The sequence below is a fragment of the Daldinia vernicosa genome, assembly GCF_022497035.1.
Source record: "Daldinia vernicosa strain CBS 139.73 unplaced genomic scaffold F5Y00scaffold_75, whole genome shotgun sequence".
Lineage (NCBI taxonomy): Eukaryota > Fungi > Ascomycota > Sordariomycetes > Xylariales > Hypoxylaceae > Daldinia > Daldinia vernicosa.
This window is the reverse complement of record NW_025953991.1, coordinates 18,273-37,467: the sequence shown is the minus strand read 5'-3', so window position 1 is coordinate 37,467 and position 19,195 is coordinate 18,273. Positions and strand designations below refer to the sequence as shown.

At 47.1% G+C, this 19,195-nt stretch overlaps 4 protein-coding genes across 4 annotated transcripts; all 4 read right to left on the bottom strand.

Annotated features, from left to right (window-relative positions):
* Window positions 1–368: 368 nt before the first annotated feature.
* F5Y00DRAFT_256014 (ferric reductase like transmembrane component-domain-containing protein) lies at window positions 369–2,399 on the bottom strand (the record flags this gene model as incomplete). Its single annotated transcript, XM_048010346.1, has 5 exons — window positions 369–1,329; window positions 1,379–1,477; window positions 1,528–1,900; window positions 1,962–2,212; window positions 2,272–2,399. The coding sequence occupies 5 exons, from the start codon at window positions 2,397–2,399 to the stop codon at window positions 369–371; spliced, it is 1,812 nt and encodes a 603-aa protein (XP_047860341.1).
* Window positions 2,400–13,638: 11,239 nt separating this feature from the next.
* On the bottom strand, window positions 13,639–14,514 carry F5Y00DRAFT_266569 (uncharacterized protein; the record flags this gene model as incomplete). The annotated part of the gene is made up of 4 exons (XM_048011960.1): window positions 13,639–13,943; window positions 14,008–14,051; window positions 14,113–14,180; window positions 14,242–14,514. 4 exons carry the CDS (start codon window positions 14,512–14,514, stop codon window positions 13,639–13,641), a joined length of 690 nt encoding a protein of 229 aa, XP_047860340.1.
* Window positions 14,515–15,089: 575 nt separating this feature from the next.
* On the bottom strand, window positions 15,090–16,049 carry F5Y00DRAFT_266568 (uncharacterized protein; the record flags this gene model as incomplete). Its single annotated transcript, XM_048011959.1, has 3 exons — window positions 15,090–15,514; window positions 15,588–15,651; window positions 15,711–16,049. 3 exons carry the CDS (start codon window positions 16,047–16,049, stop codon window positions 15,090–15,092), a joined length of 828 nt encoding a protein of 275 aa, XP_047860339.1.
* A 514-nt stretch (window positions 16,050–16,563) lies between these two features.
* On the bottom strand, window positions 16,564–18,281 carry F5Y00DRAFT_266567 (uncharacterized protein; the record flags this gene model as incomplete). Its single annotated transcript, XM_048011958.1, has 4 exons — window positions 16,564–16,706; window positions 17,644–17,805; window positions 17,854–17,914; window positions 17,985–18,281. 4 exons carry the CDS (start codon window positions 18,279–18,281, stop codon window positions 16,564–16,566), a joined length of 663 nt encoding a protein of 220 aa, XP_047860338.1.
* Window positions 18,282–19,195: the final 914 nt, after the last annotated feature.

The following is a 19,195-nucleotide window of genomic DNA, read 5'->3' as shown; positions in this document are numbered from 1 at the left end:
TTTTGGTAAGTTATGGGATTAAATCTGCTCAAACTCTCTCATCCCGCCCGGACCCGAGCATGGATTAGCGGGCTGGATGGTGTTGCTATCGTTATACCCACCCCCTTTCTCACTTGTCAGCGATGTACCCATGTATGGGAAGCTTGATCAAGTGGCGTACTACTTGCTGAAGTTTTATTATTTTGGACTCCTATGAATTCGATGGATTAAATGGGAAATGCGTGTCCTGGGTTATTTTTTACGTTTTAACATAATACGGAATACTATCTTAATATCCAGGCTATGATGTATCCTATTTTCCATTACCACCTAAATAAGCAAGTAGATTAGTACCGGGGTATGATTGTAAACGCATCAGGAACGGAAACTTACGAGAATATTTCAGAATGCAAGTAGACTTCGCGTGCGCCGGACTTCGAGCTCATGATTCGCAGCTGGGCGGCTGCTGCCTCGTCTTGCACGATTTTCAAGACTTCCCGAGGACCACAAGCAGCGATACCAACAGAAAGCCCCGACTGACTAGCAGCGTCCCGTATTATAGTCGTAATATCCGGGCGCCCAGAAAATACATTAATAGGCAGGCGACTTGCTACTGAGGGGCTTCCGTCCAGTTTCTCGTCAGACGACTCGGGGTCTTTCACTGTACTGTTGCTCTTAGACTCGAGCCTCCCAGTTTGATATATAGAGATATCGAGGTTTTCGGGTACCATGTCGATCCCGCTCTCCCCTAGATGTTGTACTATCGCCTCCTCGTACCACCGTGGCAGCTGCGTATCCCTCGTGGCCATGACGACTTGCATCTTTGTGCAAGGCTTCTTATTGCCGGCGCGTCGATTCCAAGCCGAACGAAGAAGGCTTTCCAGCACGAACGGCAGCGAGAGGCCGGTACCGGCGCCGCAGGCAATGACGAGATTATAATCATAGGTGGATAGAGGTCTTCCTTGAACCCCTCCGTACGGCCCATCTAACAAAACCGGAACGCTGAAACCTGGTCGCAACGCGGCAGCCTTGGCCAGACGGCCCGTGAGCCCGCCTCTAGGTTGTACGTAAAATATGAGCTTCGACTGCCCGGTACTCTCTCTCGCGGCGGGTAAACTGCATATGGTAAAGGGGTGAGCTGTGAAGGCGTGCATTCCCATATGAACGAAACGAAGGAACATGTGCTGACCCGGTCGCCACGTCGTATCGATAGGAATCGTCACTTTTAAAGCCAGATCCGAAACCATAACGAAGCTAGCACGATTGGATACGCCGAATTCGAAATACGTCCGGATTTGGGGGTAAAGGAAAGAGAGCGCGTAGAGGACTCCGGTCGCGATGAAGTAATCCCTAACGGAATTAGCTTTTAACAACAAGCCACGGTCATAGATGAGCTCACCAGGAACTCAGCCTGAAGTCGCAGTGAATAAAGAAGAATACTACGAATACTGCCGCTGCTAGATAATGGGTTAACTTGAAGAATTCGTAGAATCGGTCCCTATTTCTAATGAGCCTCGACTATTTAGCGTTAAGAACAAGCATCCCTACCTAATAAGTCGGAGCGAAAAGACCTGCAGATAGGCTTGCGCGATCAAAGCGACGACTCCTGTCCAGTATACGACGCTAGTATTCCACGCGGTGACCATGTCCCCTTTCCAGATATGAAAGACGACGAACGGGAAGGTATGTACGAGAGCCAGGGCGAACATAACCCATCCGACCCAGTTGTGAAATACGATAAGACGCTCGTGAGAAACCCCGGTCAAGGAAGCGATCAGGTTGGATTTAGTCGGAAGGATCATCATAAAAGGTAAGCAGGCCAGAGCCATCCAACCGGTCCTAGTCGCGATAGGAGGCGAACTGCCATAATTAAGCGTTCGCGTGTTCGGCCAGTAATACGGTTTTGGACCCAGCGTCATCGCTACTCGAATACGTATCAGCCTGCAAGCCTATAGTGGCCGTCATAACGAAGTCGGACTCACACAAGAAGAAAACGGCGCCGGAAACCAGAAGGAAGACGATCCCTAAAGCCGGAGTACGCCATCGTATCGCAGAAGCGTCATAGCGGCGATACGATAGAAATCGAAAGCTCGCTAATAGCTTCCGCCACCACGTCTTTTCCCTAAGAGACGCGGGAGCAAGTCGCTGGCCATAAAATCCGATAAAGCAAACGCCAACGACAGCTACGAAGAAGTAGACCGTCCCGAGAGCATATACGTGATCTGCGTGGTACCTGAGAGCTCAGCTTAGCCGATCGAAACGTGATACGTGACGAAAGTATACGGAACATACCAATATCTCCAGTAGCCACCGCGGTATTCGCATTGCGCCGGTGTAAGCTTGCACGCGTCCTCCCGAGACGAGTGAAGCATTACCGGCTGGTCCAGCCATGGCGTCCCTGACATATGTCCGTGGTCCATATTTCCTATCCGATTCCAAAGCAGATACGTAGCCAGTTTGGACGCGAGGTAAGAATCGACGTGATTGCAAGATAGTTCCTGCAGGCCGCTGCAATTTATGTGATAACACAGTCTTCTCGCCTCGCTCGAGTCCCATCTTGCTGACGAGGGGCTAGCAGAAGCCACCATATCGACGGCAAAGGTTCAGGGTTATCCCTAGTCGCATAACGGGCTGGTCCCGTACGAAACAGCCAATCAATACACACGCAATGCAGGTATTAGGCTCGTGGATTCTTGCGCCGGTGCGTATTGACTTTGAATCGCGACGTAATGGAGTTAGGGAGGGGTGGGCGTAACAGCTACCCTACATCTGCAACGGACCTTGCAGGGATGCTAGGTGCGGGTACGATTTCGCCCACGTTGTGATGTGCGCCGGTAAGACTGATTTGCGGTAGCAGCGCGGCAAGAACATGCTCAGTTGCAAGTAATAACTTGCTCGTGAGCAGTTTGACACGACTGGGCAGGGCTTTGGTTTTGCTTGGCAGGTAAGCGCAGGATTTTATAGAGGGACATTCGTAACCGTCGTGTTCATTTCACTGATTTACCAGAGGGGAATCTATGATTTCCTAACAGATGATGGGCAAGGAAGGCCATCAGCTCTAAGAAAACCCTCATTTCGTCGATATTATGAAACATTCTGCCATGTTCTCCTAACACTATGAGCGCAATCCACTCTCGTATAATGAATTCCCTCAACTCTCCTTTAGGGTTCTCTAGACTAGTACGTATTTTGCTTCCGCGTCGCAAGCTGGTATTTCAAAGTACCCCCAATAGGTCAGGCGAAGAATAGAAACAACAGACCGTACAAAAAATGACCTAGGGTTCAGTTCAGCCCAGGCTTCGTCGGGAAATATTCAGCAACTCACAGCGACAAAACCGAGAAGAGGAAGCAGGTCCTAGCAAGCAGGCAATCTCCAACTATCATCGAATTCAAGGTACTACAGCTCTCGTCTAGACGCCAGGGTGTTACTATGAGGTGTGAGGTTCGCGATAGGAGCCCTTATAAAGCCACAAGCCACATGTCTAACCATATGTCTAGCCACACCAGCCACATAAATTTCCTGCCCCAAATCCACCATCACCTACCACTTGGAGGTATTCCTCAAGTGCCAGCCAGACACGACGGAGTAAATCTATCACGAGGTAGGACCAAACAGTACAGCAATTCGTTGCTCAGATGATGATGATGATGACGTTTACGTCTATTGGTCTACTCTATGCTACCCAAGTAGAAAGAAGAAATCAGAACCAGACGCAACCCTCCTTTAAATGAACCTCCCTCCATCGGGTGTACACGCTATAATGTAGATCGTAATAATTTCCATGTCGTGAAGCTCAGCCATGATGTCTCAACGTCTAGAGTACTCCCAAGGGGAGAGTAACGCCTGACGCAAGAGTGATGTTAGTCTATTAATATACTAACGAGGAAGCAAGATTACTTACACTCTTGTTTCTTCTCGTATCGCGACTCGACTCCCCACCAGCCCTGGGAGTCTACAATGGACGCGGGTTAGACATGCATGTCATAGGGACACAAATACTGACCAGGACTTACTGAGCTGGTTGGTGGAGAGGTGTAGTAGGGTCGAAACCCAACTTATCTCCGTGCCGGCCACCCCGGACGGAGGGTGGTGATCGGATTGGAGATGAAGATGAAGATGAAGAAGAAGAAGAGAAGAGAAGATGAGGAACGAGGAAAAGAAAAGAAGGTAAAGGATTGGGGGAGATGGAAACAAAGGGGGTTCTGACCTCGTACTTGCTGTCAGTATAGAAAAACTCAAAATATTGGCGCACCTGCGACTGTACGGAATAACTAGGTAAGTTACACAAAAGTATGAATATCGTCAAGTAAATAAACTTTTCGACTGTTTCGTTGAGAACGCTAAATTCTCTAGGTGCCTGACGTAGATAAAGTTAAGTTCGCCAGATAGCCCACTTGATCAGGGGAAAAACCGTCGAACACGCCTTCTTATAACAGACCCTCAGCGCCTAGCAGTTACCAAGGAAAAACCTAAGTCGGACCAGTTTTGGTTTGACCATAGTGGGATGATGTGGTACGTACAGTGTGATCTCGAATCCAATAGACGCACGCAGGCCTTGCGTCATCGACTGAATTTGATAGAACGAGACTATGCTGTGCGATAGAAGATATCGCCGGCTGAAGGGGCATGCCATCTAGCCGATCAGATGGCGTGCGTCTAGGAGTTTAGACAGCGCAAGAGTTTAGTAGTAAACTTGTATGGTATCACGTTGGGACGTCCTCGTCGTCTGAAGTATTCCTCTCGTTCTGTTATGTTCATACTAGTTCGTGTGTTGATTGCCCAAGGTAGATGCCATGCTCAAGCATATTCCGTTTTCACATTCCCTTCTGATCGATCCGTACCTAGATATTAAATATTAAACCAATTCTCAAACCTGACTCATGATATTTCTGGTACTAGGTCATATCGTAGTTTAGCTCAATTCGCATCGCAGTTGGCCGTTTAGCCGCGAGGTTCTCGAAGTACCTAGGATTGTCGTCCAAGACCCTGTGCTTACGAAGTTGACTTGATCGCGGCTACATAATTGGCGTAATACTTAAAGGATTCCTCGTAGCAATTCAGATTGGAAATACAAGTATGCGTATTTGACGCATGCCCGATACCCTGAGGATAAAATATGCAGCCTGCGAACCTGCCAAAATATCTTTGTGTTCGTGCGTTAGATTTGCAGGCTTGCCAATATTTGCGAGCAGTAGAGCGGCAACGTTAACAGGATAACGGTAAATTGACAGCATCCATGGTATATCTTTCTATTTGTCCTTGCGCAATCTATGTAGCTCTTTAGCGGCTTGCAAGGGGAACTCATATCTCGCGGTCCCTAATACGACGTCTGTGGTTTCAATCTCGCCGAGGACATGGATAGCACAAAGATGCAGGAGCCTCAACCTACAATCCGGTAGCGTGGTACTACGGTCTGAAATCCATTCCAGGAAAGATACAGATAATATCGAATCCCCAATCCGCAATCCAATAGCGTGGTCATACAGTCTGAAATCCGAAATTTCCAACCCATAACCCAGTAGTGTATCTGAAATCCATCTCGCGAAAGACACGAACAGCACAAATATGCTGGATCCTCAGTTTGTAGTCCAGTAGCGTGGCCGTACAGACTGGAATCCGTCGCCGGGGCTAGAAGAAATCCTGTGTGCTAACTGTCAGTCGGGCTCGAATTAAACGACTGCTAAAGAACTGGCCTCGGATCTGCGATACACCAAGTATCCTGGCCTATCATCTGGTTTTATTGGCAAACACGAGCTTGTAGGAGGTTCCGTGAGATTCCTGGCTTATGCTCGGCGGGCAATTGGCAATTTCGGGTTGCTAACTTATCATAATAGATCTGGACTCGGGTTGTCGCGAGTAGTAGGTCGGATAGTGTATTTAATGTATTGGATCGTGTGTCGGATATCTGAATGCGGTTCGTCGGTCTCGACAGCGCGTTGCAATCGCTTGACACCCGACGACTCGGCGAGACTGCGGCTATATTCGCCCCTCGGTCAGCATCATCGCCTAGGCGCGGGGGACGTGGTATGGCTGCGGGAAGTTCGGTGTTCAAGGGTGTCTTACCTGTTTTGCAGCCCTCACCGCGAAATCAAGCTTTTGCGTTGGCGGATGGAAATAGTCTCTTGGAACCTCGGTCGCAAAATTGTTGTAGGATTGGTTAAGCTGGGAATATTCTCGGTTGCAAGTTTGGTGCGATAGGAATCCTAATGAGCCTTTCATCATTGATAAATTACAAGTTGTGGGAATTACCATGCGCACAAATAGAGTCAGTGAGGGCATTCAACATGCACTTGCCTCGAGAGCAGATCGTCAACTCCAGAAATACTACGACATATCGCGCGATATGCGTCTAATCATTTGGCATCGTCACTTAGAGCGACGCATCGCCTTGAATATATCACGTAGAAAGTAATGGCACTGTAGAATGTCGAAATTCGGTCATATTTGCTCATACTAATTCCCTTCCTTCTCGGGTCAAATAGCTATGTTTGGTTTCCACCGAGTTACATGCGGGTCAAGTAAACTATAAGAGCCCCAAGATACAGAAATGATCACAGGAGCCAGATTGGACAGCATGGGGTAAAGGATGCTCGTACAAACAGCAAGGTCGAAAGATATCCCACCCCCCTATTCCATTACCAACTCTACAAATCATCAGTCAGACGGCATAGAGACGAGACATAATAGGATCAAGGGTATCACCTACCGACCAACACACATCCAGGCGTGAAACCATTACGCAATGTGGCCTACGATGGATGCGGGTTAGCGATTGGATATCAAATGGACACACAAAATGACTGGAACATGACTTACTGAAATTGCTGTCGGCAAGGGACGGGGGAGGATTATCAGGGCCGAAGGACAACTCATCGACAACCGAGTAAAACTTGGATGTATCCAGGTCGACGCCATACGATCCAGGAAGTCGCAGATGAGGCTGTATTCAAGTCAGATTAAAAGTAGCCACGCGAGAGATTAGGGGTGCTTACATCCAGTATGATAAGCTTCTCAATATCAAATTTTGCGGTGTTTCTTATTCTGGATCGAAGACTCCACTGCGCGTCGTCCAAAGCTGAGATGGCCCTCTCTAAAAACTCACGTGCTTTTGCCTTACGGTTTTTAGAGACATATCTCAATCTGTTTGTGTAGTAGATCACGTTGTCTTTTGCAGTTTTCACAGTTCTAATATTTTCCTGAATTAAACTTAGCGTGTTATTAATTTTGCTTTCCGTAGAAGGAGCCATTTTGAATGTAGAGAGATGACGATGCGAGATAATTTATTGAAGAGAAGATGATGAAGAGTATGGAAGATGAGGGGAGGGATGAAGAGAAGATGGGGAATGAAGAGTAGCGGGGGATCCAGATGATATAGAAACTAGAAGATGTTCTTGTTAGCAACTTGCATTTGCAGACATATCTCAGGTAAAGAAGGGGCGCGGATGAATAAAATATTTGCGTAATTGCTGGTAAGATTGGTTGGGGGAGTAAGCGTTGCATTAATGCGAGTTGGAATTAAGTTTAACAATGTTAAATAGATGTATTAATTTAATTAATAGTTAGGAGATAAGGTAAAGGTTCTTTCCTTGTTGGCAGAGTTAAGTCTTTATTTAATTCCGAGCAGTTTTTCTTATTTTGTTTGGGACGTTTATGTGTTAGATTATGGAGAATTGGAAGTTAAAGTATTGGAAAGTTAATATTAGAATAAATGTTAAGAAATTTGAAGGTAAAGGTATTAGAGAGCAGTTAGTTCTTCTTATTAGTGACTGAATTAAATACGCGTGTGACATGCCAATTAGCTACGCGATTGTGATGTGTATATGGAATAGAGCTGTGGGTTATGTAAATGAGTATTATGTGCTAGCTACAATCTAATATCCTCTCACTCTGGGAGATTGACATCGGTGACAGACGCGATCATCTCCGCCGCTAAAAGCCTTGTAGAGTCCTTGCCTTTACCAAGGCGGCATTTGGATGTTGGGTGGCCCTCGGCATATCCGCAAGAAATACAGCGAGGAGGCCATAAGATTGCACATATGATCTCTAGTATTGGAAAAGCTTTCCCGTCGCATGAGCACGATTTCACCCTGCATACTGCGGATGTGGGCGGTGGTGATGTGGTGAATGTCGCCCGTACACCTGGGACGCTGGGTACGAGCGTAATCCACAACCACCAGATCTGCTTGTCCGCCCTGAAACCCATCTAGGGTACTGATTTGGACGTGCCGGGCCAGTTGGTCAGGAAGGACGCCAAATAGGTTGCGGATGAGTCTTCGGCCGCGTAGGAAGACTTCAAGTTCAGTGACTCGTGCGTCGTACATGGGGATGATGGCAATGGATCCAGGGCGACTGCCGTCGACGCAAGTGAAATTGACATCACGGAAAAAGATCTGGACCATCTCCAAGATGTAGTGAAGATGCTGAGAATTCCTGAAAGAGAAAGCAACGGCCTGTTCCTTGGAGCTGGTAATACCGGCGATGACGCGGCAACCTTCGCCGCCTATAGTTTCGCGAAGCACTTTGGCGACGTGAGACACCGGGGGCGGGAAATGATCCTTGACTCCGGATCTCATGAGTCCGTCGTAAAACCAAAAGCTAGGTCCACTGCCCAATTGTCCATACTGGCGATGGTTGTGCAGGAGTCCATCAAAAGCGACACCGGCTTGTCGCATCCTCTCCAGACACGAGACGTCAGGGTGAAAGCCGAATAGTGCCGTCATCTCAATGACATTGGGAGTGACAAAGGGGGCGAGCTGTCGAGGGTCTCCCAGAAGCATAAAAAGCTCGGCAGTGTCTTTTTCATCATACCACTGGCTAGCCTGACTATCACCCTGAGCTGCGACAGCTGAAGCCCACGAGTCATCAGGAACCAGATCTCCGAAGGCAGAACTCTGCTGCTCGGGATACGCGTCCACCTGGTCGTCGCCGCCCATACTGTTGATCTGATCCAGGAGGTCATAAGTCTCCTTGGAAAAGAAACTTGCGTGATCCCCGGCAGACTTGAGCTCTTCTTTTGTCTTATTATGCGTAAGATCAGTAGAGAGCTGCTTTTTGCGAGTCTGGCTGGCAACATGATTCGGGCACTCCTTTGCCATATGCCTGGGCTGATTGCACTTTCGACAGATCACCCGCTGGTGACAATCCCTGGCCCGGTGGCCGGGGGATTGACACCAATAACATACGGGATCATTTCTGTCGGCGGAACCCTTAGCAGAGTCCGCTGTTTTGCCCAGGCGGCATCTGGATGTTCGGTGGCCCTCCTCATAGCCGCAGGCAGCGCAGCGAGGGCGATCGGTGCAGTCCTGGCAGTTTAACGCCTTGCTAAGGGCGCAATCAGACGCGCGACGACCCTCATCATCTCCACGAGACGGCGAGTGATACCGGTACAGCGATCCCCCCGTGACCCGCGTGCAGGCAGTTCTGACAGGATGGCTTCGATAACCGACCCCTTTGCCTAGAGTCTGCTGTATACTATAAGTTTTTAGTTAGACAACCACGCACGATTTTAGATTGATAAAGCTTACCTGCTGCCTAAGGACGAATTTGCCTTGAATATCGCGCGTGCGGGCGACAGTCATACGGTGGATGTCTCCTGTGAATCCGGTGCGACCGGCGCAGGCACCCTGAAATCCTATTAGGCATCAGCTAAAATCCTGTCGGCTGCGCGGGGTAGATGCTTACCTCTTATGATGGATTCGAAAATTGCATACCTTAGGCAGAACAGCAACTTTCTACAAAGGGAACCGCTGCTATAAGTATATGTGTATGATTCCCGTCTGACACGAAAGACGCGTGTCTGGGGTTATTGCAATACGACTTGTGGTATCACATGGAAGACGAAGAAATAATCTGGAAGCCAAGCAGGTATGAGGAATAAGATGGAAGAGGCTTAGCCGCTGACGTGAGTCGAGGATCATATTTAGCTGAGCTAGAGTTTGACTTTTGTAATGACAATTGATGATCTCGCGGTTCCATATACTGCCTTTTGGCCCTTACCCATCCGTGTGGTCTGCTTTATATGGTAAGTTTGATCGCATTTACGCTTAATGTTGTAGATTGTCAACCAATGACACTAAATCGTGATTGGTCAATCCCAATAATAATTACCGAAAAAGGAAAGTGGAGATATTAAAAATATCTACTGGAGGGCACCCCAGAGGGATGCCACAATAGCTCGAATTTATATTGCTATCCTTAGCACCCCGTATTAGCACCTTTAATGCCCTCATCCCTAATATCATCGCCTTTAACGTCCCTTGGCACCCTAGATACCTAGCATCCTCATCACCCTCATCACCCTTAGCACCTTTAGCCACGGCTCGGCACCCTCAGCCACGGCTCGGCACCCTGAAAGAGGATTCGGTATCCTCGAAAACGGCACCCCCGAAAATAACATCTTTAATATCCTTAATATCTCCAATACCTCCACCCTTAATACCTTTACTTACGGCTCGGCATTTTAAATATTTGGCACTTTTAACAACCTTAACCACGGCTTGGCACCCCGGAAAAGGACTCGGCATCCTGGGGGAGGACTCGGTACTCTCGAAAACGGCACCCTCACCTTCGATTCAGCACCCAAAAGGAGGCCTAGGCACCTTAGAAAATGGTTCGAAACAGTCCATATTTCGAGAAAAAGATAAAAGTCAATATAATAAGAATTGTAGTGCATGTCCAAGTAGAATGAACATGAGGTACAAAAAGATACTGGGAAAATTGTATGGCGGGGTACGTACCTGTGGTTTGCCCCACCCTTGGCTGTGGCTACTGACTACCTCTACTGAACTGCCATTACTACTGAAATGGCAATACTCATATAAAAACACGGAATTACCTATTAATTGTTTTTATCGAGAATTCGAGCAAAGCTAAGTATCATTATAATGTAGTAAAACGAGGCGCCCAAGGTGGTTATCACCAACCAAGCCTCTTTTCCATGCCCTCTCTTCCATGTCCCTTTTGGTAGGCCGGGGGTCTACTCCCCGTAATCCATTTCATTATCTTTCTCCTCCAGAATTAGGCCGTCTTCTTTACAAAGTACCGGCCGAGGAGTTAGCACGTTGTTGCCTAAAACCACCACGATAATTTCTACGGCCACGGTAGCCACCGCGGCCATTGCGAGGACCGCGGCCACCACTGTAAGCATCACGGCGACGAATACCGCCACGAACGTCCGCTTGACCGGTGTAGGCGTTGTGGTGACCCGTAGTTGTATATCCCTCACCGACGGACTGTATATCTTGGTGTGTAGTTTGTGTCTGCTGTTGTTGCTGCTGCTGCTGCCCCTGGACGAATGTCTTGAAGTTTTCCAGGGTCGGCCGAGGCTGTTGCTGTTGCTGCCATTGGACTAACTGTTTGAATTGTTCAAACTTCTGCTGTTGCTGCTGCTGCCATTGTTCCATGAACTGGTCGAATTGTTCCATGGTAGGCTGTTGCTGTTGCTGCTGCCACTGCTTCATGAACTGGTCGAATAGCTCCAAGGTAGGCTGCTGCTGTCGTTGTTGCTGCTGCTGCTGTTGGTGTTGTTGCTGGTGTTGTTGTGGTTGCTGTTGCTGTTGCTGCTTCCACTGCTGCATGAACTGGTCGTATAGTTCCTTGCTAGGCTGCTGATGGGGCGAAGTAGCCGGCTCCCTCAGCGGCAGCACTATTCTTGGCACTTTTATACCTTGTGCCGCTGCCAGCTCCAGCCTCTTTTTTAACGAGCGCAACCTTTGCTTTTGAACGCAGCGGCGTTTGATCTTTTGAAAGGAGACGTATACCTCCTCCTCCTGCGAGTTGAAATTCTCGCGCTCCATCCAGGCTCTCGCTTGCTCACCAATGTTGAGCATAGCTTCCAAGTGATCTCCCCGACCAAAGATTTCTTCGATACGCTCTTTCACGTTCTTGCCATCAAGCCAGCCTTGGGTAAACCAGCCTTGGGTTTTCCAAGCCCCGGGGGGATTCGGATCCGGTGTGTCCTTCTGCGTATCGTTAGAAACCTCAGCAAACGACTGTAAGTTAAGTCCCAAACCAGGGCTAGGCTTACGGCTGCTCCTCCAAAACTTCCCGCGGCGACGGTATGGCTGCGTCCTTCTCCCCGTTCTCCCGCACCACCGCCTATGTAAGTATCCCCTGCCTTATCGGCGATACCACCCCCATCATCACCGCTGCCACGAGAAAATTCATTCGCCATTGCTGTTGTTGCTGTTGCTACTGCGATGGAGGTGTTGGTGAATGGTGGTGTTGGTGAATGGTGGTGTTGGTGAATGGTGGTGTTGGTGAATGGTGGTGTTGGTGTTGAAAAGAGGAGGGGGACTTTAAAAATTTGGCAGAAAGGTTTGTAGGTAATGGGTTCCGGCTTTGATGCCTAAAATGCGTCCTACGCGTTTATACGTTTACGCGTAATTAAAAAGATACGATGCGAGGGGAACCAGCACTAAATTCGTCATCTACAGGCCTACTGTTAAACTGCTGCGTCCCGAACCTGTCACCGCTTACGAGGATATCTTGTCTTATCGCAAGAGATTATGTTCTAGATTTATCCTTCAACCCAGCAACCTACGTCTCTTGTCTCCTGTTAAGGTCTTTTCTTAGGTAAATACATGTCGAGCCATTGCGATTCGATACGTCGAAACCGTTTATGATAGTGAACCGGCGCTAATGTAAAAGCCCATCACTTTGTCGGAAGTAGATTGCGTATTGTCTTGGGTTGAGTTATAAAACCCGACATATTCGCAATATCGCCAACGCACTGATTATCACGTGGACCGAGACTCTAGAAGACTACTCCATTGTTCTGCGAGGAATTCAACTATCTGAGGCTATATACCAATAGCGCCATTTCTCTGATATCACTCGGCGATATTTATCGACATAGCGCTAAGGTTCAAAGGACTGTCCTAAAAGTTATGAGATTCCTCTAAAGCACAACTATGAATCCCCCTACGGAGCTGTTGAGAATCTTAGGCAGGATTACCGAAACATCATCATATATCAGGTGTGATAATAGTAAGTAAGTGCGTATTTGAGATACGCACAGCTTAAAGTAATAAAAATACCCGGGGTTTATTATGTGCAAGTCAGGGGCTCTACATACTACATCAAAGAACCGTAACCAGCCTTTTCCACTCGTTATTTTATATAGCGTAGTGGTTTAACGCCTGGATGTATGTTGGTTTGTGCCTACGTGCCGCAATATAAGTAGGTTTAAATCCCACTATGGTCAAACTAAACTGGTCCGACTTAGGTTTTTCCTTGAGCATTGCCGGGCTGTCAGGATTCTAGATGAGACATCTAGGACAAAGAACATGTATATACGAGCCATAGGCCCGCCAGATAGGTTGGAGCTCCTGGCGGAACAACGAGGTTGTTTCCATGCTGTTTGGTTCCACCTAATGACACAGGCGTTATGGGGGTGGTCTCTGGTTCGTTATCAAAAGGCGTATTCGACAGTTTTTCCCTTAATCAAGTCGGCTACCTGGAGCTGGCGCTAACCAAGTAATAATACTATAAGCAGGGGCTAAGGATAGGAAATGGAGGATCTCTTATGTTAGGTGAAACTCTAGCTCTGTCTCCCCTTAAGGAGGTACTCTAGACGTCTAAATGCGCCGCTGTAGCTACCTAGCTTATAGCAACTAATAGACGTTAACATACTCCTCCTCCTAATCATAATCATCCACTTATTGGCCGCCATCCACTGCGTCCATAAATTCCACCGCTCTGGCAGCATAATCCACCTGTGTGCAAAGATCAATAAGAGCCCGCTTCCAGAACATCCAACGCCTAAGAGAAAAAACATCGGTACCCAAAAACTGCGTGCTGTGATGTTTGCGCTGGTCATGCTCGCTAGGATTACATTCCATCAGCTCATACAAGTTGGGGGCCGAGTAAAATATCCACTGCGCGGCGGCTTGCATGCGGCATTCCCTAACCCTGGCGTTCTCAGATTGATTATCTTCGAATGCGCGGCGCATAGCTTTGAGCCCTAGGTCATATCCGTGGATAAGATTACGGCTATAAAGTCGAGAGACGAATGCGTTCAGATTAACCCATTCCTGGTATACCAAATGATTTCGTTCGCGGGATGTAGGTTCTTCCGACTTAGTTAGTAATTCACGAGAACAAAGCCGAGTTAAGGATGAGGTAGATGTCACTTGCCGTCCCACATATCTTCTATGGCTTTTCTGAGCCCTGGTAGGTGAGTCCAGAAGTTTCCGGTACCCTATTCGTAAAATGGTTAATCGTAACCCTGGAGATCCCATGAAAATTCTTGAATCACATACCTGGTTCTGTGGGGGGAGTGCCGTTAACTGCTTGACTACTGTTGCGAGATAATCTTGGTTATTGCAATGAATTTGCCTGGCGTATTTGAGAAATGTCTGCCAGAATCCACGGGCGAATGTCTCATCAGTTACACCCCGAGCAGTTCGGGGTCTAAGGTTATCCAGAGCGAATGCAGCACGTTGTATCGAATCGGGAGCCGGCTGGATGCACCCGTTGAGGATGTAACAGATAGCATTTTGGTCGTTGACCGATATTAGGTCCTGGGAATCCATGGCTTGCTTGATCGAGCAGGAATGCTTTGCCGAGAAGACAAGTTTCCGTTAAAATGAAGAATAGGTTATTGCGGCCGGAAGCGTCTTTATATAGTAATTTTAATAGTCCTCGCTATGGCCATCAGGAAAAGGATTCGGCGTGAATAGCTTTAGTAATTATACCACGGACATTTCTTACTCATTTCAGTCCCATATCGTCTCACCTACTCAGGAGGCCACCATAAGGTCAACGCTTCCGAGTATGCAGCTAGGTTTCAAACTCGGCTCTGATCGAGTTGTAGAGCCGTCGGATCTCTAGCTGTATGTTACTCTAGGGGCGATATCAAGCGCTGTAAGTTTACAATTCACTACAAAGTCCCCGATTCAACATTATCTAGTAAGACGAGAAGCAAGCAATAGTCTGATGTTAAGGTTCTAAGTGAATGAGAGTAATGACTAAGAATATGAATAATGAACCAAAAGCCCGGCAAGTACATATCTCAAATATGCGCAGCTTAAAGTAATAAAAATACCAAGTTTATATTATGTAGAATTCAGGGCTCTGCATACTAAATCAAATAGTATTGGCTCGCTCCTTACACTGGTTGGCCGCCATCTGCTCGGTTCATATTTTCTACGGCTGCGTCAGCCGCTTTTTTTGTCGCCCCAGAGAGATTTCTAAAACGCCGCTTCCAAAAAGCCCAACGGGCAGGAGAAAAGACGTTAATACCGTAAAATAGCGGACTCATATGATCAATCTGCTCTTCCTCGCTAGGAGGACGGGTAGTCATCAGGGAAAATAATTTGTCGGCTGAGTAAATCATCCACTGCGCGGCAGCTTTAACGCGACATGTCATAAACGCGCCGCCATGAGATTGATCATCCTCGAATGCGCGACGCATCGCCCTGATCCCTAGGCCGTAGCACTCTAGAAGATCGTTGTAATAAATTCGGGAAGTAAACGCGTTCAGATTAACCCATTGTTTATATAGCTGATGGTCATATTCGTAACGTGTAGGTTCTTCGTAGGTAGGTAGTTAGTAATTCGTCCACGTGAACAAACTCGAGTTGAGGCTGAGATAGGGATCACTTACCACGCCAGGCATCATTTATTCCTCTTTGGAGCCCTGGTAAGTCTCGCCAGATATTTACGCCAAGCTATTCATAAAACGATTAAACGCAATGCTAGAGATCGGATGAGGGTTTTAGTTACGTACCTCGTTAGGCGGGTGTAGGGTCCTTAGCTCGTTAATCAGCATTGCAAGATAACCTTGAGCCGGGTCATCGCATGGAATTTGGCTGGCGAATTCGAGAAAGGTTCGCCAGAATCCGTAGAGAAATGTCGACTCTGATTCAAGACTTTCCCCGAGATGTCGACGTCTTCTTGGTGGTCTAAGATTATCTAAAGCGACCGAAGCATCTCCTAGTAAACCATAAGGCGGTCCGACGCACGTGTTGAGGATATTAAGGATGGCTCGATCAATTTCCGAACGATGGTCGCCGTACAACGCCAGCCTAGGAAATGGGCGGGCGGCTTGGTTATCTTGGTAAGCCATGGCTTTTTTGGTCAAACAGAGATGCTATACTTAGGAAACCGGTTTATGTTATGATGCGGAATATATCATTGCGGCTAGAAATGCCATGTTATATACTAATTTGAAGAGGCCTTGCCGTGGTTATCAGGGAAGAGATTTAGCGTGACTAGCTTTACCCATTACATCACGAGGTCACTTTTAATCCAGCGTGTCAATCCCATATCGTATTACTTACTCAGGTCATGGTATTAACAACAAGGCTTTACGTGGAAAGGTAGTGACTAAGAATATGAATATTGAACGTAACGTCATTAATTTACCCCTTTCAGTTGCTGAAATACCACATTATCACGATCTATCATCAGTAATAGTTTTCCAAACGGGAGTTAGATGCAAAGTGAAATGTTCGTAGTCGGCTATAGGAACGAATTGTTTTTGAAGGTTTCCAAAATTTACACCCCTTTTGGGTGCTCGACCTTCACATCCTGCCACTCTCTTTGCGTTTGAGTAGCCAAGCACTTGGAAAATAAGTAGCTTAATACTCCGTAGGACTTTCGTACTTTTCGCCGAGGGTAGGCAAAAAGTGATTAGCCATTGAAGCCTTACTCTTAACACTCCAGGTCACAACGTCAAAGCCGTTTAGGACCTTGTAGAATTGGCCACAGCGGAAGCCCGATACTTTCAATTGTCAGATGACAAGGATTGCGATAGGTGTATGATGTGATAAGGGGTCTAAGATCTAGCTTGAAGCTATCTACCAGCTAGTCATTCATTATATAAGGGGACCTTGGTTCCCTCTTAGATTTAGGAGAGGGCAGGCGTTAGTAGGATTCCGAAATACCATATGAGTTATTCACCAGCTAGTCACCTGTCACTCCGTAGTGGTGATATACCAAGGGCAGCCTCTGACATATTGTTAGGTAAATATTCGAGACGATAACTAGTCCATCCACGAAAGACGCTGCTTTTAGAATTATCTAATTCGGGCAAGAGACTTCTAACCCATTCCTATGTTGCTCGAGTTATCATAGTAACCTGGAGAGTTCTAAATCTTTCTACGTCTTGGTTGACGATATGGCATTCTATTTACACCTTGCCAACCAAGAAAAGAGTCCCACGACGAAAACCAATCGTTAGGTATACATCATATCGCACGGGAATAACTTCCAATTATCTACAATTAGCATAGGTCTTGCAACATAGTCGAAACATCCCTTAAAGTTTGTAAGCAGTTTGATAAGACATATAACGGGTTGATAGTATATTATGGTGCTGTGGTAAAATTACTGTCCTCGGCCGGGGCCCTGAAAGCTTGCTACGAGCAATCAGGAAAACGGAAATCCCGCATCGCCATCGGCATTACACATACACGTATACGCAGAATAGGACTCGTCGAATCCGTCCGACGTTCTCTACTTAAAGGAAATCTTCCAATAGCTCCAGCGAGCTAGACTAATGATAGTCCTACCGCGAGATACCGGGTCTTGAACAACGCAATACCTTCCGCGGGGAAATACCGATCGGCCGTTATGAGGGGTCGGCGTCCGCGTCAAAAGAAATAATTTAGGGGCCGAATAGATCATCCAATGCGCGGCAGCTATAAGGTAACACTTACTCTCCCGGGGTTCGGGATGATAGTCAAGTTCAAATGCGTCACGGACGGAGGAAATCCCAAGGTCGTACCATTCGACGATATTTCCACCGTAAAGCCGAGCGGCAAACGCATTCAGGTTAATCCATCGATCATATGCTTTATCGTCGTCGTCGTGTTCCGGTCCTAATACGTTTAGTATAATCCCCGTATGCGTTATGAAGGGTAGCTTACTACGCCATGACTCGCGAATAAGTTGTTCAAATCCCGGCAGGTTAGCCCAATGAGATCTGGACTTTTCAAAGAGCAAATTAGTCCTAGTCCTCGAGGTATTTACAAATACGGTTTCGTCGACAGGCACATACCTCTGGGGGTGGCGGGAAAGAACTCAAATGCGCAAGTACTTGCACAAGCCTTTTTTGGTTAACATCGTAGGCTGGTACTTGGCAGACAATTTCGATAAAAGCTCGCCAGAGATTACGGAGAGATTCTGGGTGAGTTAAGATGTGTCCTAGAGCACGATCCAGGGCGTTTCCAGCTTCTGCGGGTTCGGAGCTGAACGTAATGCAACTTTCAAGGATTTGAAAAACGCTAGCACCCTCTATCGTCTCGAAGACGGCAGAGTGTTCAAGCTCCCTTAGAGGCGGATAGTGGTAATCCATGGCGTATCCAAAGGCCCAGATAGAGATGCTAGAAATTGGATTCTATTGCGGATGTTATTTTGGATTTGGGAAGAACAAATTTTCATTTACTAGAGAGCTGTTTATATAGTAACCAGAGATATACGTATATAAAGCCATGGGAGTGAATATTGAGATCCCTCAAGTTACGCATACTTTCTTAACGGGCTTAATCATGGCCATTTACATTGTCTGGTGGTTTGACCAATTTCTACGACATGTAAGGGAAGTGTCACCTCCTATTCAGCAAAACGAAACCCTAAATAATATGAATCGAGGCCTGTAATGAGTGATTAATTTCAGCTTCGAGGTGGATAGTACCCTTTAAATATCGGACGGCTTTGCGATACCCACGTATGCTACAGCCGTGAAAGTCACTCGTAATTAAGAGTCAGGCACTTGGGATGAACCAAGATGGAATGAATGATGCGTAAGAGAATTAGCACAGGGGATACCACAATACTAGCGAGCAGTTCTAGTTGCCGAGTTTTAACGACGTAAAAATAAGGTCGTTGTCAAACGTGTCACGTGCCATGCCCCTTACAGTGGTCAGGGCCTGCTGCCGGGTATTTTCGCTGCGAGTGGGACATTGATTAAAATCGTATTATTGAAGTCTTTGGGATAGACCTTGAGGAAATGTATTCTAAGTCATAGTTGTCACGTAGAAACAACTTTGTTTCTCCCCGAGGGGCTTTAGCTACATGAGTCTGGTTATAGGAACATCCCCTTCCTGAGACGACTAGAATTCTGACAATAGATTCTTAGGTAGCATTATCGTTCGCGATGGAGGACAATGTAGGTATGGTACTTTTACATGACGTATATATCAGAAACTGCCAAGTTACTTATACCACCCATACACCGTACTCAGCAGTACGGTACCTGATAAAGTCAAC